Source organism: Artemia sp. Qi Xiang Cuo, chromosome 9, assembly GCF_049724085.1.
Source record: "Artemia sp. Qi Xiang Cuo chromosome 9, ASM4972408v1, whole genome shotgun sequence".
Lineage (NCBI taxonomy): Eukaryota > Metazoa > Arthropoda > Branchiopoda > Anostraca > Artemiidae > Artemia > Artemia sp. Qi Xiang Cuo.
This window is the reverse complement of record NC_142802.1, coordinates 60,681,438-60,705,784: the sequence shown is the minus strand read 5'-3', so window position 1 is coordinate 60,705,784 and position 24,347 is coordinate 60,681,438. Positions and strand designations below refer to the sequence as shown.

Below are 24,347 nucleotides of genomic sequence, written 5' to 3'. Positions count from 1 at the left end.
ATCACAAACAATTTTCACTTAGCTACACGATGTAGAAATTTAATTCAAGAAAATATGAAAAAAATCTCAGTAAGTAACAATTGCTTTCTAGAAGTTAACTTTTGGATACACAATTCGAAAATTTCATTCAAGAAAATATGAAAATATTTGTAAGTAAGTAACACGCTCTTTATTGATTTCACCTCTTGAATGTACAGTACAGATACTTCATTCAAGAAACTTGATTAAACATGTTTTGAAACTACATGCTATTTGCTTGCCTTTCCTTGGCACCTTTCCAAATGAGTGGGGATTCCCCACCGGTTCCTACACATTGCAAAAAAGTGAGCAGTACGAAAACTCCATGTTTTCAACCAAACTGGTATATTAGCTAAATCTTTGGAAACAGCCCAGCCTCTATTTCTGACCGTTTAAGTTTTGATGTTAGTGTTGTCAGTCAAAAGCTATGACCTTGAGAAAAGAGCTTGACAAAATTGCCTGATTATCGAAAAATGGGAGAAATATCCTCCAAAAGTCGACAGGAATGCCCCCCTCCAGCGCTTTCTCGGTTATGTTGAATAAAATATGCAAAGCCGACATAGCTTTATTTCATTTTTAAGGTTAATTTAGACGAGGTTACGTGCGCGCACGTAACCTCGTCTAAATTAACCTTAAAAAATGAAATAAAGCTATGTCGGCTTTGCATATTTTATTCAACATAACCGAGAAAGCGCTGGAGGGGGGCATTCCTGTCGACTTTTGGAGGATATTTCTCCCATTTTTCGATGATCAGGCAAATTTGTCAAGCACTTTTCTCAAGGTCGTAGTCTTAGACTGACAACATTAACCTCAAAACTTAAACGGTCAGAAATAGAGGCTGGGCTGTTTCCAAAGATTTAGCTGAAAATATCAGTTAGGTTGGAAACACGGAGTTTTCGAACTGCCCACTTTTTTGCAATGTGTAGGAACCGGTGGGGAATCCCCACTCATTTGGAAAGGTGCCAAGGAAAGGCAAGCAAATAGCATGTAGTTTCAAAACGTGTTTAATCAAGTTTCTTGAATGAAGTATCTGTACTGTACATTCAAGAGGTGAAATCAATAAAGAGCGTGTTACTTACTTACAAATATTTTCATAATTTCTTGAATGAAATTTCCGTATTGTGTATCCAAAAGTTGACTTCAAGAAAGAAATTGTTACTTACTGAGATTGTTTTCATAATTTCTTGAATTAAAGTTCTAAATCGTGTAGCTAAGTGAAAATAGTTTGTGATAAAGAGAAAAAAAAAGTTACTTACTTGCTATTTTTTTCATAATTTCTTGAATGAAGTATCTGTACTCTATATCCAAGAGGTGAAATCAAAAAAAGAGTTTGTTACTTACTGAGAATTTCTTCATAATTTCTTGAATTAAATTTCTACATCGTATATCTAAGTCGTGAAAACAATTAAGAGTTTGTTACTTACTTAGAATTTTGTCATAATTTCTTGAACGAAATGTCTTTTTGTTTATCCCGCATGTGAATTCAAGAAAGAATTTGCTACTTAATCACAATCTATTCATAATTTCTTAAATGAAATTTCTGTACTGTGTATCCGAGAGGTGACTTGAAAAAAGAATTCGTTACTTGCTTAGAATTTTGTCATAATTTCTTGAATTAAATTTCAGTATTGTGTATCTAAGAGTTGACTTCAAGAAAGAAATTGTTACTTACTGAGAATTTTTTCATAATTTCTTGAATTATATTTCTACATCGTGTATCTAAGTTATGAAAACAATAAAGAATTCCTTACTTACTTGGAATTTTGTCATAATTTCTCGAACGAAATGTCTGTTTTGTTTATCAAGCAGGTGAATTCAAAAAAGAATTTGCTACTTACTTACAATTTTTTCATAATTTCTTTTATGAACTGTCTTTCTTATTTACCCAGGAGGCGAATTAAAGAAACAATTTACAACGTACTTAGAATTTTTTCATGATTTCTTTAATGAAATTTCTGTATTGTGTAGCCAAGAGGTGACTTCAAGAAAGAATTTGTTACTTACTTACTTACATTTTTTTTATAGTTTCTTAAATGAATTTTCTGAATTGTGTATCAAAGAGGTGACTTCAGGAAATAGTTTGTTACTTGCTTAAAATTTTTTCAAATTTCTTAAATGAAATTTCTACATCGTGTATCCAAGAGGTGACTTCGAGAAAGAGTTTGTTACTTACTATGAATTTTGTCATAATTTCTTGAATGAAATGTCTTTTTTATTTATACAGGAGGTGAATTCAAGAAAGAATAAATTTCTGCATTGTGTATCCAAGAGGTGACTTCGAGAAAGAGTTTGTTACTTACTATGAATTTTGTCATAATTTCTTGAATGAAATGTCTTTTTTATTTATCCAGGAGGTGAATTCAAGAAAGAATTTTGTACTTACTTACAATTTTTGATAATTTCTTAAATGAAATTTCTGCATTATGTATCCAAGTGGTGACTTCAAGAAAGAGTTTGTTACTTACTTACAATTTTTTTGCATAATTTCCTTAATTAAATTTCTGTATTGTGTAACAAAGAGGTGAATTCATGAAAGAGTATGTTACTTACTTACTTACTTAAAATTTTTTCGTAATGACATATCCATTAATGGATGTTGATAAATAATTTATTCATTTTCATACCAAGATTTTGTCAATGTTATCCCATGTGTCTGACAATAGATGTATGCAAATTCCTTTTCTTACATCTCCAACGTTTTATTAGACATTCTAAACGTTGGATATGCTAGCTTACTCTAAAAATAATGAACGCATAACAATGTAATGCATAATATATTTTTAATGAAATAATGCTATGTAGAATATTAATACAATAAATATATTATGATACATTATTAATATCAATGATTAACTTTGGACATTTTGAATCTGTTCCATAAAATAGTTCACCATGTTCTCTCTTGATATTATAGCTATTGTCTTCTCTCAGTTCGTAATCAGTAGAATGATCATTATTCCATTTTGAGTCGTACACAATTTTTACTGGTGTGTCATCAACAGGCTCAATATGCTTTTCGTCTTTGGTATTATTTGGTTCAATGACTGTTTGATCAATAACAGTAACGTTTGCTGGTGCTTTGTTTTTCATCGATTCACCTTTATATTCCATAGTGATATTTTCTGACAATGCCCTTTTTATTTTTCTGGCAATTTCACTGTCTATTATCACATTATTTTTACACAGGTAACAGTTTCGGCACGTAGACATGATATGGCTTACGATATTAGTAGAAGAGTAGGCCTTTCTTTTATTGATCTTTCGTTGAATGCTAATACCCGAAAGGTGACGATTAGATGTATCAGTAGGTAATGTGTTACCTGCAACAGTAGCAAGGAGTTGTCCTCTATCATCAATGATTATTTTTATGTTGGCATTCTCTTTGAGTGCAATCATCTCTGGAGATCTCAATCTCGCATAACAACCAACATAAGAATTGAATTTTTTCGGTATTCCAAAGAAATTTAATGCCTTACTGTCATGACAATGCATGCATACATTTCCAATAGTGCTACCATCTTTACTTGTTTCAAAGTTTAAATACTTTTCTTTGTCGGCATTCAATGCTACAATAACCTTGTTATGTAAACACACTTTATTAAAATGCTCCATCTTCACTTTTTTTTAAAGATATGACTTATGTGTTTATCGTTCCACTGCGTAAAAAATACAGATTTAATACATGCAATAGATTAGGTAGTGTCAATAACCGGTCATAGAATACCAATGGGAAAGTCACATTGTGTCTCTGACCAATCACAGAGCGCAATTGTTAGAACTGTAAGCATATTTTTACATTTTAATTTATGTAAAAAAATAAAAAAATAAATATAGTTGAAAAATTTTGAAGTTTAAAAACAGTTTGAATTAAACGCTTTTAGTATATCGAGTGTCTTTACTGAAAAAATACTGCATTTCAGAGTCTCTCAAATCCCTTAAAGCTATTTTAAAATGTATCAGAATTATTTATTTAACAGATCTCCTAAATTTCGTTTTTAATGGTCACCATGTAAATAAAAACGAAACGGAATCATGCAATGGAGTATCTCAAACACATTAAAGCTCTTTTAAAATATAAAATAAATAATAAATTACAAAAAAAATTTCATTTTTTATTTTGACCTATGAAATGAACAACACCACGGACTAAGTCACCAAAGTTTCACAACTCTCAGAAAGTTCTTTTTACATGTACATGAAATAATTATTTAAAACAAAAATTTCGTTTTTAATGGGTATCAAGTAAAGAAAAACCACACGGAATCAGGCAACAGAGTCTCTCAAACCCCGTAAAGCTCTTTTAACAGATACAAGAACTACTTATTTAAAACAAAAATGTAGTTTTTAATGAGCACTAAGTAAAGAAAAACCACACAGAATCAGGCAACAGAGTCTCTCAAACCCCTTAAAGCTCTTTTAAAAAATACAAGAACTACTTATTTAACACAAAAATTTCGTTTTTAATGGGCACCAAGTAAAGAAAAACCACACGGAATCAGGCAAGAGTCTCTCAAACCCCTTAAAGCTCTTTTAACAGATACAAAAACTACTTATTTAAAACAAAAACTTCGTTTTTAATGAGCACTAAGTAAAGAAAAACCACACGGAATCAGGCAACAGAGTCTCTCAAACCCCTTAAGGCTCTTTTAACAGATACAAAAACTACTTATTTAAAACAAAACTTCGTTTTTAATGAGCACTAAGTAAAGAAAAACCACACGGAATCAGGCAACTGAGTCTCTCAAACCCCTTAAAGCTCTTTTAAAAGATACAAAAAATACTTATTTAACACAAAATACAGGCAAGCAAATAACATGGGAATTCCTATACACGCAAGCAAATAACTGAGTTATTTTTACGTCACAATTTTCAACTTAAAACCATTCTAATTATAGCATCCCATTTCTCATACTTTAATTACTCGTTACGCTTTCTTAACCACCGGAAGTTTAACCTACGTAAATTAAGTTATAGACAATACTGGTTCAGAAAAACTGGAATAAAATAATTGATACCTTTTATTCAAATCCTAATCACCAATCAAGTTATACTCGTTCCTCTTGGCAAAGGTGTAATGACCTGTAGAAATGTTTACCTACCAGAAAAACCTGTTTGGTACATAGGACTCTTAGAATTCATTATACCTATTCTACTTTTATGTTTTTTTTTATTATACAGAGACACTAAGATAGATGTTGACAATCTCTAAGGCCATAAAGATTGACTCAAAAATACGAAAATAATAGGCTTATAATTAACCTAATCCAAAGTTACTCCACTCACTTACTTTCATTGGATTTTTGTCTACTCGTTTTTCTAGTGTTGATCCATTCATATCCCTTCATTTCCTTCAATATCCCTTCATTGATCTTTTCGTATCCCTTTATTTTCTAAATCTCGTTCCATATTTTTACTCTCTTTTACCTTCATAGTTAGCTTCGAGTCCTTTCTGTAATTAAATAAAAAAAACAAGTTTTTTTTTACTGAAAGTAGCCTATGGAGGAACATTAAAACTTAAAGCGAATAGAAATTACTCCATATATGAGGGGAGCTGCATCGTCCTCAACCTCTCCTCCTCTTTACGCTGACGTCTTAAGGTTCTTCAAAAGTACTTCTCATTCTAATTCAACGCCCATTATGTTTGTGCAGTCTTTCTTAAGGAATTGTGAGAAAAAGTCAAACTTTAGCGTAAAGAGCAAGGGTTGAGGAATGGGCCCCCCCCTCCTCATGTAAGGAATAATTTCTGTCTGTTTTAACTTTTAATACTGCTCTATACTTTAAGTTGAAAAAACGATACCAGGAAATTTCTTCCTCCCCTGTGTAAAGTTTCCCTGTAAACTATCCTCCCCAAAGAAAATTCATTTCATGGCCCCCCCCCCCAAAGGAAACCCCACCCAAAAATATTGCCATATATTTCCAAATAATAAATGCTATAGGGGAACAATGAGCACATTTCGTAACTTACAGCCCTTTTCTCAAAGACTGTGAGGGATCATGTCATCCACAAAGGCATATTTAGCGTAATTCTCTACTATACCCAATCAAATGGCTATCTCTTATTTTGACCTCAATAATCACGTGTTGGAAGTTCTTTCAAGAGGTTGTATATCTCCGTTTCTCAGAGACAAAAATAGTTGGATTTTTATTTTTTATTTTTTTTTATCAAAATGCGCTTTCCTCACATTCGAGGCCCGACAAACACTTCTTTGCATAGACAATACTCGATATGTTTCTTCGTTCCTCGGCTAAGTCTATTTTGCATAACACCCCGCTTTTTGAATTACCACAGTCACTATTGAGCTGGCGATATTTTTCACCAAGTGAAGTGAATACACCGGAACCTTTTTGGTAATTAAGCAACCAACGATTTCACCCCCTCCCCTTAAATGCTGCTTATTGAAGCCCTTGATACATTGCCCCCCCCCTAGATTTTGCTCTAGATCCGCCCTTGTAAGGTATAAGTCATAGGCATCTATTAATAGGCACTTTAGCTAATATTATGGTAGCTTATAGCCGTATATTCCTAGGGACAAATACACAGAAGCTTACGGAGTCGATCTGGTGGTGAACAGCAGTACTGGAATTTGACGAAACATCAATAAATTTCACTAAAACTACTGTAGTAAGAGTTGCTGCCATGTACTCAGCAGCAAAATATGAAACCAAATTCCCGCAGGAAGATGAACCAGGGAGGGGCTCTTGGGAAGGATCATGAGCGGAAAGGCTCTCAGTGTTCCCGTTTTGTATAGGCACGGTTGTAGTAAGTCTACAGTTGTGTGACAAAGTTTGAGAAGGCAGAACGATTGTTTTCATTTGTGGTTTCAAAAGGTTTAGTTTTTTGCCTTAGAAGCACATGTGATGGTCTTTCCATCGTGAAATAACGAATTTCAGCATTGCTGAAAGAATTCTCATTGAGTTTCATTGCTGTTGTGAATTCTCATCAGAAGCTGTAATCGAAAGGATTTATATATCATCCGGCAAATACTGTTTTCTTTTTAAATAGCAATTTTCTTCTTCTTTTACTTATCGAAAACATAAGATATAAAAAGTATTACATACCTGAAACAAAACCCATATGAAGAAACTATACGCACAGTTAGTTTCATGACGCAATGATGTAGGAACTTCAACTTTAGAAGAAAAATGGACAAATAAGGAGGTACATTAGTGCTTCCCATGTAAAAATACCCAAACAAATACCCTAACTAACCAACATATTTTTTAGGTCTATAACCTAAATACAAAATACCCTAACTAATCAAAATATTCTTGAGGTCTATACAAATTTCACAGTTTTGGGTAAATTTCCTGTTGTTTTACAATTCCAAACATTTGCATATTAGGGCTTTAAACTTCTACAATGGTGTTCTATGATTGTTTTGTAGTTAGGGAGGGAAGGAGATGTCTCAAAGGGTACGATTATAGGGGAGATGTCCCAAAACATCGCAACTGTCATTGAACCTTCAGATATATATAGAATTAGTTTACGGCCCAGGGTCGTATTCAAGACTTTTGTTTGGGTGGTTAAAAATAGGAGTTTACTTGTTATACAAGTTGGGGGAATGTAAACCTCCAATGAAAAGTTCTTGGCATTAAGGAATTCAATGATGTACCTTCTGTTTAACTTTAGCTTCATTCTTTAGGGGTTTCAGACTCTTTTTCAAAATACCCAAAAATATCTTCTTGGAACTACAAATTGCTGTTCAGTTGCATCTGAATGAAAAATGATATTTCCAGGATAGTTTAAAATGGGAAACATTTGTCATTGAACTTTTCTTTTAAAATCTTTATTTATAGTCTCAGCTACTCTTAGCTCGTGCTTCAATCTGTACTAGATTACACTTATAAACTGATCATATATCTTCCAACAAAAATTATTTTTTCTTTAACGTTTATTCAAAATATTTTCCAATTACACAAAGAAAAAACTTCTAAATACACACTAAAAATAATAATGTTATCCTAAAAAAGCAAGTTAATCAACAAGTAAAAAACTAGATGCTATTATTTTGATTGAAACTGCCATCAGAAGACAGAAACATATTTTGGAAGAGCATGACTAAGCAAACAAGCAAGGAAATTTTTGGGCATGCCGTTCCAAAAAGCGTCAAGATTTTTAAGGTAGCGAGCCCCGTAACCCGTACTAGTACCCTCTAGATACGAGTTAATTAGCCCTATAATTTCTGATGATGTTTATACTTCACCCTTTTTGGCATTATTTTGACCTGACGTTCTTTAGACTTCAAAAGCTTGTCTCGCTTTTCACGGAATAAAATATTACGCATATCCCTGGGTGTTGTGTAAGCTTTTATGGCAAATAAAGCCCCAAACGAAAGGATGTTACTTTTGAAAAATCAGAATTTGTACTTGCGTAAACACAGAATACCGTGGAATTCGGAATATAATTTTTTTTTTTCCTCGTTATTTGAGAAATGAAAACTTTCAAACGGGTCATTAAATTTTTGGGTAAATATACTGAGTAAACAATGAAAGTAAGTATTTTTTCACCTTAAAAATCTGGAAGGTGGGTCAAAAGAACCATGCCAAATGCATATATTTTATCAATGAAAAATCTCTAAAACTTGTACTAAAGGAAAAGAAAAATACTCCTTTAAATGGGACCAAAACATAGCTTTCTTTAATCATGGTTGCTCCATAAAAAATATATTCTTTTTATTCTACCAGACCCATTTCCCCCCGGCCCTCCATTGTTTTCCACTTTTACTGAAAACAGTAGTTTCTTAGCGACAAGTTTCATGAGAATCGTCAAATTATGGAAATGGAATAAGGAAGTAACCGTCAACGTTACTTATCAACATCCAATACATTTTTGTAACAAAAGAATTGAACAAAGTGCCTTTAAGATTCAAGTGCCAATGTTCTTGGCTCCTTGCCAAGCTTAGATTTGTTACTTGACAAAACCATAAATCTTCATTAAAACAATAAAAAAAAAGTGGGGAAAAAAATCACAAATAGGCCTACTGTGCAAGAAGACATTGAACACTATCATGCAATAGGCCGATAAATTTGTTTCTTCTAAACCTTTCTCCGCAAGTATTATAAATGGAGCAATACTAACTTAATCCTGCAAACTTTCACAGCAACGAGTATGGTTTTCAGCTGTTAATATGATTAATTTCTATTTTGCCAAATTTCTGACTAAGAAAAAAAGTATACATGTCTATTGTGCAAAAGAAACCAATTTGCCAAAAACAAGATATGAGATTATACCAATGCACAAAAGAGTCTTTATTTACAAGTAACATTTTTTTTAATTTTTGTTCAGGTTATATTGGTTTTGTGTGTTTATCTGAAGAGGCAGCTAAAAACCGCTATATATTTTCGACTTGATGGTAAAAATGCCACGTGGCACCAAAAGCAATAAGTTTTGGCATCATCTACAGATAGGTTGTGATTGTTGTATGTGTCCTATATTTCATAAAGGATACAAGTTTCGATAGCAAAAATACCTGTTATACAATTTGGCAATTTCCATAATTTTCTATTCTGTTTCTTTAAAGCTTTTTTTTATAAAGAAAAGATTTTGCTTAGTGATGTAAAGACACTTGTAGAACTGAAGATCAAGTGAAGACGTTTAACAAAAATGAGTTTTTGAAATGTACACTTTTCAAATAAAAAAAAAAACAAAAAAAAAAAATATTTAATCTGCATGATAAAAATGTAGGGTCACCTTACACAATATGTTTCGCGAAACTCTAAAAACGAGAAACTTGACAACAATATATACATACAAAAAATGTAATTCTATTGTAATTCAAAATATATAATATTTAAAGGTTGAAGGTTGAAGAAAGCGGCGCGGTCAAATTCATCTCGTCAAAGAGCCATATTAGCAGAGATTGCGGGTCACTAACTACAAAAATATAGAATTCCGTGTTTTTTCGTTTTGTTTTTTAAATAGTCACCGATGCCAGTTTTTTTTTTAGTTTATATTTGGTAATTTTTCACAACAATTTTGATCCGATTAGGGCAAAATGCTAAGTGGGAATTCAGAGATTGCAGATCATTTTAAAAATATCAAAAAGTTTGAAATAAAACTTTCAAGTCATCAATGTATGCTGCCATTAGGATGCACATTTTTTCTAAGCAGATAAACAGTCCGCAAAAAATGAAAAGTTATTATAGACAATTATTTCTAAGCTCATCTGTTTCTTTTAAGACTGTATTAATTCATTCACAGTATAGCATGCTTGCAAACGAACTGCTAAGGAGAGATTTCATTGGATCTTTCTGTGGGAGGTGGAGGGAGGATGAAGCCTCAATAACCGTGGTTTTAGACACAAGAATGGCGCATTTCCGCGATAGAAGAACATTATGGAGGCGGAGTTTGTTCACCCCGTTACACTGATCTGCTCAATATAGGTATTGAAAGGGTTGCAGCTCCCCTCTTATTGAAAAAGTTTTTAGTATAAAATGGAAGATTAAATATTATATACTTACCTTCAAAGAGAGGATAAGATTGGGAGAATCCTCTAAGAGGAAAGTTTGTCCTAAGAATCACCAAATCTATCCTTGAAAAATTTGAAATTTTTATCCCAGATTTCAATTTAAACTTTTTCAAGTTTTTCCACATGGATATTTGTTTCACAGATACAACTTTTTTTTTTTTTTGTTTGTTTTTTTTTTTTTTTTTTTTTTTTTAATACCTTTAGTATCAAACCAATGATTTTGGAAAACTGAGAAAAGGCTGATTCAAAGGAAACAATTTTGATTTTACCAACTTGTTAAATATCAAAACGAATAAGAGGTATCTATAGATCTATCATATTTAACAATACCTACACGACATGTAATACCAAAGCTATGATAGAAAATTGGAAGTTTAGTGCAAAAAGATGGGGCTTGAGGGGCGGTAGCTATCTTCATTCACTGAAAGTTTAAACATCTCTGTATTAAAAATAACATAAATCAAAATATAAAAACAAGTTTTGTTTCCAAAACAAGCAATGAGTGACTTTCAAACTTAAAACGAACAGAGATCATCTTAAATAGGACAGTAGCTGCTGCTAACTTTCGACAACCCCTCACCCTCTCTTGAAGCTAAGATTTCACCTATTCAATCTTAAAATAAAAAAGACTGCAAAAACTATTGTCAGTTCGTAACTGTGCATTATTTCTTTACTGCCGACCCTTCAAAAGATTTGAACTAAAAATTTCACTAAGCAAATGAAGTACACCTAAATAGAACCTTTTAATTCATCAAGCGTTGGGGAAGAAGTTATTCTTCGGTGTAAAGAGAAGAAGGTTGAGAAGGGCAGCATATCCTCTCATGATGAGGCTTATTTTAGTTAGTTATCAGCCACAGCCTCATTCTTTGTTTTCATTTGGAAATACTTTTCTATATTTAACTTCTATAAATATGTCTTTGAGCTTTTTCCCTTGACTAGCTTCCACTACTAAATGCTTGTACTATTTATAGTTACATTCACCATTAGTCATGACCACTATTTCATACTTCTTCCTCAATAGAATTTCCAGTTTCTACAGTTACAGCTGTTTTCATTGATATTAATCCAACACTATTCCCATCTTCTTTGTCAGATTCACTCTTCTTGTACGCGGCGTATTGATTTTCCCAATCTTTTTTGGGCGAGAAGGGCCGAGCTTCATAACTGCTCGGCACTTCAGCGCTACTTCCTCGTCCAAAGCGATTTGGCATCTAAAAATATATATATATATATATATATATAAACAAATAAAAAACACAAAAATTATGTCGTCTAGAGGGTAATTTTAGTCTTCTGTATCCCGGTATAAAACTGTATTGTAAGCATCGGTATCAAGCTAGGCTATACCATCGGTATCACTGTATAAAACTGTACAGTAAGCATGTATCTCGGTAACGTAGATAGCATTGTCTTGTTGTTTGCCAAAATCTTTGTCTGTATTTGCAGTTTTTATGAGAAGCAGGACCGCTAAGAGAGTTGGATTTAATGAAAAATTACATATAAGTGCTTGATCAAAAAGATCCAGGGATTCTGGCATGGGAATTGAATACAAAGTGCTATACAAAATTTGATTTTACTATATGAATGAAATTAGTTGCCATAACTTGTTTTCATGACTACCTTCGAATAGTCTCCTAGGGCAATGACCCTGCAGTTCAACCGTTTTTTCAAGACTCCTTGTATCCTTGGAAGTTTGAAAGTGACAGTGTTTGAAGTAAGTCCTGTATTTCAACTTTGTTCTCCTATAATGTTCATACCACTGCTTAGTTTCAGGGTCATAACCATTAACCTGAGTCGTGCGACAGGGTCATCGGTTCTCTAATTTTGAGGGTAGAGCATACATATACGTGATATCCTTTCTAGTAACTGCCAGAAGTTTCGGTACAAATTTTTGCAGTAACGCTTCTGACGCCAGAATTGTCTGACAATGTCCACTTCAAGGTCTCACACAGAATTCCTACGATCTTCAAAAACAGCCTCTTACATTTTCATAATGTTTTCTGGTAGCCTATTTCCCTTTCTGGCAGTATCCTGACTATCCTGAAAATTTTTCGGGATATCGACGGATATCGGACGGACGAAGTCCGTCCATTTTTTACTCATTCGGTTTTACATTGACTCATAATGCGGCCCTGAAACACTTCCACCAGCTTGTGATGAGTTTCTATACTCTTGTTCCAAGTACGAAGCAGAAGTTGACATAGGTTCTTTGCTTGTTGGGTTTTAACAACTAGCAAGTTTTCAAAGCAGCCAAAACACAGAAAAATGAAGTTCCAGAAACGCCCAAAACCCAAAAGAAAACTCTCTTTTCGGTACACATTTTGGCAGACAAATCCACAAAGCTTTTCGAAGCCCGAACTAACGTCAGCGGGTTGTACTTTCAATAGTTCGTGGGTAAAACTAAAATACCCCAGACTTTTGGCTAGCACTTAATTTAACCAATAACAAAAATTAAAAAAAAATCATTTACGATGATTAATTCAACGGTTCCATAACCTGTAGTTTTTCAATTTTTATACGAAATATATTGGGTATGGCCTTCAGTCTGCGCAGCTAAAAAAAAAATTACAAGTAGAGATACGAAAAATCCCTATCACTCAGTAATATTTTATTTTGAACCGATAAACCAAATTTATTAATGACTTTTTTCAAATTATTCGTATTCCCATTAGTCAGGAATACAACTGCCTAAAAACAAAGATGTTCCAGTTTTAAACAGCGACGAAGACCACACTGCCTTTCCATAACAAACAACACAAGCACGAAGAACAATAGGGAAATCTTTTTACAAGACAGTGGAGATAAAGTGAATGAATATTTTGGCCCCATGTCCGAGGGCCGTCCTCAGCGAGACAAAGTCCCAAATTTTTTTGTCCATAGTCGTATTGAAAAAAAGCATTTTTAATGGGTATACCATTGCTACAACAGTGTTTGGTGTTTTTATGTTTGTATGGCTTGTTAGGCTTCAGAAAGGTATAGCTAAGTTAGCGTTTTTACAGTCAAACCGATTGTTCTTGATTAATCTATATTTATCACTGAAGTAAAAGGATTATTAAATAGATGCTGATCATGATGAATTCATGATGAATTCGGGATCATGAACAATTGAGTTCCAAGTTTTTGCATGGCCTCTATAGTCCAGGAGACTACTTAATGCACATAAATAAAGTAAGACTCCAATATATCGAAAATGTGTTATTGGTTGCTATGGTTGAGCGTTTGGGTTTCTTTTTTTTTTTACTGCGATTGCCAGGGGCGGATCCAGGATTTTTTAGGTGGGGGGGGGGCAAAACAGGTTGATCCGAAAATAATTTTTAGGGGGGGCTTAAAATAGGTTGATCCGATAAACTTGCGTTAGGAGCAAGTTTAATTAACGCAAACTTTAGTTAATTCAGTAGATTACACTACTTTAGATTAAGCTAGAGGGTGCCCCCCTCCCATCTCTGGATCTGCCACTGGCGATTGCTGTACATACGTATTAGATGCTCTCAGTTAAATATAATCCCTCAAATTTGATTTTCACTTGAATTGAAATTGAATTCATTTCGGTTGAATTTAGTCCTTGGTAGAGTGCAAAAAAAAAAGATTTTTTTTGAAGTATTAGAAAGTCTCCTAGCAACTTTATTGAAGGTCACTGCTTTGAAATCACTTATAAGGGAGTTTGTAAAAGTAGTGCAGTTTTCAAATAAACGTTATTTGTGAAATCTTAAATTAACTTGGTAAAACGGAGGATATGAAATGCCCAATTCAGTCTTATTTCTAATATTCCATGAATCAAAAAGTCGATAATTTTGATTTTTATTCAATTCAACAACTTTTTTTAAACGGAATGTGGTGTAATCTTTGCATGAAAAAAAAGTAGACTTTGCTGTCACAAATATTAACTGAGAATTAGTATTTAATTTCAATAAACATCATTTCATTTTGACATTATGTGAAATTACATGAATGTCTAATAAGAAAAAAAACAACTGGTTTTCATGTAAGTCGTCCCTCGTTTAACTCAAACCAGGTCAGCTCAACCCATTTAAATCAGCCGTCATTCAACTTAAAGTTCATTTAACTCAAACCTTGTGTACTTATCCCGTTAAAACAAACCCTATTAACTCAACCCCCTTTTAACTCAACTCCAACGCAACTCAACACCCGTTCAACTCAACCATCGTTCAATTCAGCCCTCATTCCACTCAGACCTATTTAACTCAACCCCATAAAACCAAATCCCTATTTAATTCAAAACCCGTTCATCTCAAACTCCATTCAATTCAACCCCTACAATAAAATAGGTTGAATGCGGTAGAGGCTATTGGGGGCTTAGTTGCATCGAGTTTAGTTAAACGAGGGTTGATTTGAAGGGGGGTTGAGTTGCATGAGGTTGAGTGAAACAAGGGTCTAGTTAAACTGGGGCTGAGCTACACTCACACCAAAAAAACTTTACAAAGAGACAATAAATTTTTAACACACCATACACTTGGAATAACAGAAATTGACCACACTGTTAACCCAATTATATTTATAAACGACACATAAACTATATCTGAAGTGCAATTTATCATAGCTATTAAAAGTACTGCTTTACTTTTCTCTGCTCTTTAATTTGATTCCTCTTAAACATTACTAACTGATTAATCATGATTTCTGTTTCTTCTAGATCTTAATTCCAATTATTCTGATTTATCCTAGTTTTAAGCTTGACTTTCGGTACTGACTGTGTATAACGATTTACGTTAGTTTTAAGCTTGACTACCTATATTTATTGTTTTACGTTGATTTTAATTTTAATTATCGATTTTTAATTTGCACCATAAATTATTTTTGGTAAAATTCTGCTTTAGCTTCTTTTGGATATCATGGGAAGGGGCTAGGTTAGGAAAATTGAACTTTCGGGGATGGGTCTACAAGCTAAAGTATGTCACGGGAAGATATTTTAAAGTACCTACCTCCACTCCTTCTCCCTCTAGAGGGTCCTGACCTTTGATGATCTTTAAAAAGCTGTGTTTTATAAAATTGAAACCTTGCAAAATAGATCTTCTGCTTAAATGAAGTACAACAAAATTGCTTTCAGTTTCACAACTTTGCTCAATCTCAATTTATAAGGTTTTAAAGAAATGCAAATACATTTCCTAAATTTTGAAAAAAAAATTTTGATATGGCTTAAAATTCTACTAAAAATAACAGAAATTGTATTTTCAGAATTAAAGCCAATAAAAAGAAACTGATAACTACATATTAAGGAAAAATGTTTTGTTTTTATTGTCAAAATTTCAATAGATAAAAACCTGCTATGTAGGAATATATCAGGCAGCAACAGCAGCAGCAACAGGGTGGTGTGAAATTGAATAAAGGATTGTTGGCCTATTTTGTGAGAAAGATCATTTATTTCTACCCATATTTTACCTTATCTGCTTATATTTGTACCAAGGTGTCATTTTAAGTGGCTTCCCTTGGTGAGTCAATTTATTTACCTTCATTTTGAAGTTAGAAAATTTTTTTCTATTTCCCAAGGGACTTATCTTTTGTCTGCTAATTCATTATAATACCAGCTGATTAAACAGATGTGGCTTCTTCTTATTCTTCTTCTATTTAACAGCAGGCGGGCTTTTCAGTGATACTATTTAGCCCCTTTCCTTTTGCTTTACTCTGTGGGCTACAGAGCTACTGGCTTGATTGCCTCATATTTATTAGAAAATTTTAGATATCTGTCAGTAGATCTTTCGACTCAAGGAGTTCAATTATTAGATGACAGATGTCGATTTCTATGCTCTGTGTGCAGGTATAGTTGGCAAGGCTCTTGGCTGATAGTGAGATTTTGTGGGGTTTGAAGCATTTTAACAGTTTACAAAGCAAGGTATGTTGTGCAGACGTCAGTATATTACATTCAAATAGGCAATGGTCAATAGTTTCATTATTCATATTACAATGCCTGCAAAGAGGGGATAGGGGAATTGAACCACATGAATTAGAAAACTTATACGAGAATGCAAGAAAATTTAGTCCATTTGTTCCAGAACGAATTCTATTATAAATTTTAGAAAAATACTTATTGGGAAAGGGGGAAAGGATAGAAATATTCTTGTTAAAATTAATATATGATAGTCTCCATCGGTAAATATCTCGAATCGGGATTGATCTCCCACTTGGCTGGTCAATATTTATAGCATTTTTTGCTATTTCATCAACCTGATGATTACCACTTATGCCAGAGTGGCTAGGAATACAATGAAAATAAGTTCTTATGCCAATTGAAGCAAGATTATCTATAATTCTGAGACAAGGATAGGTGTCAATGCCGAACTTATACTAAGGAGCTGAGGCCACCAACTCAAGGCTTGATACAGAGTTAGAATATACAATACTATATTTTGAAAATGCAGTTAGATGTTGGTTATCCTAAAGGTATTCTAGTACCACGATTATGTCATTTAAATCAGCAAACATTACAGATAAATTATTATATAATCTCTTGCCCATTACAGTTGTCTGGTGAGGACAGAAAGCACCACTTGCTACCTTCTCATTCATTTTTGACTCGTCAACATATATTTGGAAGTGATTTTTATAGGTAATTGTATTAAGTTCAGCAAATTTTTTGTGGACAAAAGCAATGGGGGTTAAATCTTTATTCCACTTTGAGAAATCAGTATTTATTATGGGAATTGACCAATTCCATGGAGGGGATTAGGGGAAAGTAGGTGCAATGGACTTTGCCGGTACGGGGAACTTCTTCTGAATATTGGCATACTCATCTGCAATGCCTCTATACATGGCTGGATTTCTTAACCAATTGTGTAGGGTGTGTGAGCTATTTGATTCAATTTTTGTAAGATGTTTTGTCAAGAAAGAACTACGTCTCTCCCTTATTGTTGTTAATCCACTCTCCATAAGCAGAAACTTGGTGCTTGTGGGTTTCCTAAGACCAAATATGAGACGTATTATATAATAGCCAAGCTTCGAGACATATTGTGGCTTCTTCTTCTTCTATTTAACAGCAGGCGGGCTTTTAAGTAATACTATTTAGCCCTTTTCCTTTTGATTCACTCTGTGGGCTAGAGAGCTACTGGCTTGATTGCCTCATATTTATTAGATATTTTCAGATATCTTTCAGTAGATCTTTCGACTCTAGGAGTTCAAAAATAAGATGATAGATGTCGATTTCTATGCTCTGTGTGAAGGTATAGTTGGCTAGGCTCTTGGCTGATAGTGAGATTTTGTGGTGTTTGAAGCATTTTAACAGTTTACAAAGCAAGGTTTGTTGTGCAGACGTCAGCATATTACATTCAAATAGGCAATGGTCAATTGTTTCATTATTCATATTACAATGCCTGCAAAGAGGGGAAAGGGGAATCGAACCACTGGAATTAGAAAACTTAAACGAGAATGCAAGAAAATTTAGTCCATTTGTTCCAGAACGAATTCTATGATAAATTTTAGAAAAATACTTATTGAGAAAGGGGGAAAGGATAGGATTAATCTTATTAAAATTAATATCTGATAGTCTCCATCTATAAATATCTCTAATCGGGATTGGTCTCCCACTTGGCTGGTCAATATTTATAGTATATTTTGGTATTTCATCAACCTGATGATTACCACTTATACCAGAGTGGCTAGGAATGTACTGAAAATAAGTTCTTATGACACTTGAAGCAAGATTATCTATAATACTGAGACAATGATGAGTGTCAATGTCCAACTTATACTGAGGAGCTGAGGCCAGCAACTCAAGGCTTGATAAAGAGTCGGAATATACAATAATATTATTTGAATTTGCAATCAAAAGTTGGTTTTCCTTAAGGTGTTCTAATGCCATGATTATGGCATTTAACTCAGCAGACATTATAGATAAATTATTATAAAATCTTTCGCCCATTGCAATTTTCAGGTGAGGCAGGAAAGCACCACTTGCTACCTTCTCATTCATTTTTGACCCATCAACAAATATTTGGAAGTGGTTTTTATAGGTAATTGTATTAAGTTCAGTAAATTTTTTCAGGACAAAAGCAATGGGGGTTAAATCTTTATTCCACTTTGAGAAATCAGTATTTATTATGGGAATTGACCAATTCCATAGAAGGGAATGGGGGAAAGTAGGTGCAATAAACTTTGCCGGTACGAGGAATTTCTTCTGAATATTTGCATACTCATCTGCAATGCCTCTTTACATGGCTGGATTTCTTAATCAATTATGTAGGGTGTGTGAGCTACTTTATTCAATTTTTGTAAGATGTTTTGTCAAGAGAAAGCTGGATATCTCCCTTATCGTTGTTAACACACTCTCCATAAGCAGAAAATTGGTGATGGTTGGTTTCATAAGACCAAATATGAGACGTGTGATATAATTTTGTGTTGTTTCAATTTTTTCATCTGGGTCTTTTCAAATGCACCATAGACGATGAGCCCATAGTCAATATGGGGTCTTATATGTGATTTATAAAACTGGATTAAGGTTTTCTCCTTACAGCCCCAGGGTGTGGAAAGATGTCTATTTAGTATATTTGTTTTTCTATAGCATTTTTTTATTGTGTTCGAAATGTGGAGGTGGAAATTAAGGTTTTGGTCAAGCATGACACCTAGGTAATTAATATGATTATCTTCTGTAATAGTTGTTCCATTTACAGTTAGTTTTTGCATTAACATGGTTTCGCTTTCGGTGGAATTGGATTATTTTTGACTTGGTAGGTGCAATGGGTAAATCTGAATGTTGAGAGAATTTTTCAAATTGGAAAAGTGACTTTTGCAGATTTGACTCTGCTATCTCAAAGGTGTTGCCAGATGACCATAGCACCAGATCATCAGCATATTGTAGATTCGTGTGGGGGAGGTTCATGTCCCAGAGATATAGGGCAAAGAGGAGGCAACTGAGGACTGCTCCCTGAGGTAGGCCTTTGGTTATTGTCTTTTGGGGTGAAGAGGCTGAACCAACACAAACAATGAAACTTCGCAATTCTATGAACGATTTTATAAGAGATACTAGCTTGGGGGGTAGTCCAAGGTTTGCAAGTTTGTTTAAAAGGATTTGGTGGTTCACATTGTCATATGCCCCTTCAAAATCTAGGAAAGCTGCAACTAGGACATTGTTTATTGAGAATGATTCATTAATTGCATTTGTTAGCAAAATGAAAGCATCTGCTGAGGAGTGGTATTTCCTGAATCCAGTTTGAGTGTGAGGGATCATGCTATTTTTTCAACAAACCAGAGGAGTCGGTAATAGATAATTTTCTCCATTATTTTACCCATCACAGGAGTAATCATTATGGGCATATAGGACTCAGGGTTATCTTTGGGTTTATTTTTCTTTAGGATCGGTAGGAGGGACGAACATTTCCGTATATCGGGGAACATAGAAGATGCCCAAGCGTGATTATAACAATTTAGCAGTTCCTGTTTGTATGAAGGGGTGAGATTCTTCATCCATGTAGGGTGTATATTGTCATATATTGCCGCTAGTTTTGGTCCTAATATGATGTATTGCATTATTTTTTTCCTGGATTGAAAATGGACTAGTTCTATACTCGGATCCTGTGTGTGGTTGGTAACTTGGGTTCATAGGAATTGGGGACATTTTGCTTCGATTATCTGATGTTAGCTTATTAACAAAAAGAGTGGCAAATAGCTTAGCTTTTTCATTATCCTTGTCATAATGGGTATTATTTTGTCTAAGCTCATACAGGAGTGGGTTGGGGGAAGTCTTTTTCCCACAGATGTGGCTTATGACTTTATGTATAATTGGCTCATGTGTTTCTCTGGAGAGATTATTTGCAAAATTATTCCAGTATTTATATTTAGCATCTATTATAGTCCTATTTAGATTAGATTCTGCTTGTAATTTGTTTAAATATGTAGTAGGTCCTGTTTTTTTTTATGAATGCTCTCCTAGTTTCCTTTTTTGTTCTCCATTTATTTTGGAACTCATTTGTCCACCATGCTTTAGGAATGTGTTTAGGGAAGGTTTTCTTGGTGTTGTCCTGGGGATAGCATGATTAGCTGTATTTATTTGTAAAGATGCCATGACTTTAGCATGTGTGTCAACTGTTGTGTTTGAAATGCATAAATTTTGGGTGAAACTTGTAATTTCATCATTTAGCTTATTTTGAAACATAGACCAATTTGCTTTAGTGTTGATATATTTGTATGTATGTGATAGAGTTTCAGCAGGTTCATTTAGGGAGCAAACTATAGCAAAGTGGTCAGTATATAGACTATCAATTTTATTTATATAAATTTTATTCAAAATTTTTAATGACACAATTTGAAAGTCAATTGTGGAGAATCTGCCACTTTTGGGGTTGAAATATGTATTCAGGTTTGGAGGGGTAGCAACAGCTAATTCATTATTATTTGAAGTCATATGCTCAATCAATTTACCAGCTTTATTTGCTGGTTTATTCCCCCACAAAAAGCTGTGAGCATTAAAATCTCCACAAATAGTAATATTTTTTAACATATTAGAATTATTTGTACATTTAAAAAAAATCTTTGGCATTTGTAGTATGACCATTAGGGTTATAAAAGCTTATTATGTAGGTTTCTGTATTATTCAGCCAAACACTGATACCAATTGCATCAACATCATTTGCAAAATCTGGAAAATTGATGCCACAGAATTTTATATTATTTTTAACTATTATAGCTACTCCACCTCCTTTTCTCTCTGATGATCTATCCCTTCTCAGGATAGTGTATCCCAGAGACTTAATTTGTTGATTTTGGGTTAAATGAGTTTCCTGAAGGCGAGCAATATTAATGGAATTATTATTCATAGAAGATATTAGTTCATAAAACTTATTTTCTGTGAGTTATCTTATGTTCCACTGGATATTCATATGTGTTGTGTTGTTAATTTATTTTTCCTATGACTGTGTATCAATGTTCAGCTTTGTTAAAAGTAAAGCAAGATCTTTTTTTTGCTTGAATGAGCATATCATCAGGAATGTAGATTTTTGCCAATTCTACAATGAATTTTGTTTTCTGTAGTTGATGTATGTTCATGGCCTGAACTGCATTACAGTTTAGAATGAATAAGCATATATTTGGGAATTGCATGTTTTGTTGTGCATCCTGTTTGTCAGTTAAGGGATTAATTCCTGGTAGTGTTTCTGGTTTGTTTCTTCTTGAAAGGGGGGCCAGGCTGACCTCAACTCACCGGACAGGGAGGCTTTTTGACTTGGTGATTCCTTCTGATAGGGATGTGAGCTAGGGGGCTTATAGGATGGTGTTTTATACGGGGTACTTGATGCATTGGGGGTGTTTGACTTGGGGGTTTTGGTTGGTTTCATTACGGGCTTTATTTGGTATTGTTGGGCAGCATTTGCTTCCATTGCTGCAAAGGGGTATGGAATGGCCTTCTCTGTTGCTATTTGGAGTTTTAGTGTTCTTTTCTTATATGCTGGGCATAGTGATTTATTTTTAGATTCATGTGGGCCTTTGCAATTGATACATGTAGGCTGAGTGTTGTTGCAAGTTGTCAACTCTTTAGGATAGAATGCTTTACAATTACTACACTCTAGAAGAATTTCATTGCATTTGTTTGTTGTTTGTCCCACTTTGAGACACTTATGACAGTGGATAGGCTTTGCTTTGTATTCATCGTGTGGTTTGATTTGCCCAGATAGGAATAATTCAGTAACGTTAATTTTTTCCTTGAGCTCGAATAATACAGATAGGCTATTTTTTGAGCTATTAGAGTTGTATTTACCAAGTTAGCCAGCTTTTTCGACTGGGATCATGTGTACAGCCTTATCTGAAAGCCCTTATCTTAACTCCTGAATGGGTATTTCTGGGGGAACATTATAAACTACTATTTTCGTTGGGGATTGTTTTGGGTTCCATTTAGATGCATTAAATGGGGTATTCAGAAGGGATTTTAGGTTAATTATTTTGTCTGCTGATTTCTGATCTTGGACAGCTATTAGCAGAGATCCATCACGGTGAATATTAAGAGAGAACATTGATTTTAGCAATTTGAAAATTGCAACTCTTATTGCAGTAATCTTTTTTATTTCAAAGGGGGTAATAGGAGAAATTTTAAGGTAAATTCTTAAGTTTTGGGAGGGAGGATCATGGGCGGGGAGAGGGGAAATGCTTTTGATTGGGGAGATTTTTTTCCTTTTTTTAGAGCTTCTAGAAAGGACCTCTTGAAACCCATTATCATCATTTATAGTGACATTAGCCCCTACACTGATCATTGTCCTATTCTCAGAATTGGAGCTATCATGTGAACTTTGTGATAGATTGCTTGACCAGCCAAGGTGGGTATCAATTTCACTGGTATTTGGGGTGGGATCTGGGGGGATATATTTTTTTGGAGGACTTCTAAACATTACCTATTGGAATAATGTGGCTCCTTCTTCTTCTTCTAATTCACAGCAGGTGGGCTATTCAGTTGGTACTATTTAGCCCTCTTCTTTTTGCTTCACTCTGTGAGCTACAGAGCTACTGTCTTGGTTGTCTCTTATTTATTAGATATTCTCAGACATCTTTCAGTAGATCTTTCGACTCAAGGAGTTCAAATATAAGATGATAGATATCAATTTCTGTGCTCTGTGTGCAGGTATAGTTGGCTAGGCTCTTGGCTGATAGTGAGATTTTGTGATGTTTGAAGCATTTTAACAGTTTACAAAGCAAGGTATGTTGTGCAGACGTCAGCATATTACATTCAAATAGGCAATGGTCAATTCTTTCATTATTCATATTAAAATGCCTGCAAAGAGGGGACAGGGGAATTGAACCACTTGAATTAGAAGGCTTATATGAGAATGCAAGGAAATTTAGTCCATTTGTTCCAGAACGAATTCTATGATAAATTTTAGAAAGATACTCATTGGGAAAGGGGAAAGGATAGGATTAATCTTATTAAAATTAATATCTGATAGCCTCCATCGGTAAATATCTCTAATTCGGATTGGTCTCCCACTTGGCTGGTCAATATTTATAGAATTTTTTGCTATTTCATCAACCTGATGATTACCACCTATGCCAGAGTGGCTAGGAATGTACTGAAAATAAGTTTTATGCCACTTGAAGCAAGATTATCAATAATACTGAGACAATGATAAGTGTCAATGTCCAACTTATATTGAGGAGCTGAGGCCAGCAACCCAAGGCTTGATAGAGAATCGGAATATATGATAATATTATTTGAATTTGCAATCAAAGGTTGGTTTTCCTTAAGGTGTTCTAATGCCATGATAATGGCATTTAACTCAGCAGACATTATAGATAAATTATTGTATATTCTCTCGCCCATTGCAATTTTCAGGTGAGGAAGGAAAACACCACTTGCAGCCTTCTCATTCATTTTTGATCCATCAACAAATATTTGGAAGTGACTTTTATTTGTAATTTTATTAATTTCTGCAAATTTTTCATGGACAAAAGCAATGGGGGTTAAATCTTTATTCCGCTTTGAGAATTCATTATTTATTATTGGACTTGACCAATTCCTTGGGGGAGATCGGGGGAAAGTGGGTGCAATAGACTTTGCTGGTATGGGGAACTTCTTCTGAATATTGGCATACTCATCTGCAATGCCTCTATACATGACTGGATTTCTTAACCAATTATGTAATGTGTGTGAGCTATTTGATTCAATTTTTGTAAGATGTTTTGTCAAGAGAAACCTACGTATCCCTCTTATTGTTGTTAATCCACTCTCCATAAGCAGAAACTTGGTGCTTGTGGGTTTCCTAAGGCCAAATATGAGACGTATTATATCATTTTGTGTTGTTTCAATTTTTTGCATCTGGGTCTTTGCACATGCACCATAGATGATGAGCCCATAGTCAATATGGGGTCTTATATGTGATTTAAAAAACTGGAGCAACGTTTTCTCCTTACAGCCCCAGGGTGTGGAAAGAAGTC

General features: G+C 34.1%; 1 protein-coding gene across 2 annotated transcripts in view; it reads right to left on the bottom strand.

Annotated features, from left to right (window-relative positions):
* Positions 1 to 7,903: 7,903 nt before the first annotated feature.
* Positions 7,904 to 24,347, bottom strand: part of LOC148948895 (orexin receptor type 2-like) — a 356,926-nt gene continuing 340,482 nt past the window's right edge. For both annotated transcript variants that reach the window (XM_089094812.1, XM_089094813.1), the window contains exon 7: positions 7,904 to 11,698. In XM_089094812.1, the coding sequence (XP_088950938.1) occupies positions 11,489 to 11,698 (210 nt within the window). In that variant the 3' untranslated portion in view covers positions 7,904 to 11,488. The remainder of the gene's footprint in view (positions 11,699 to 24,347) is intronic.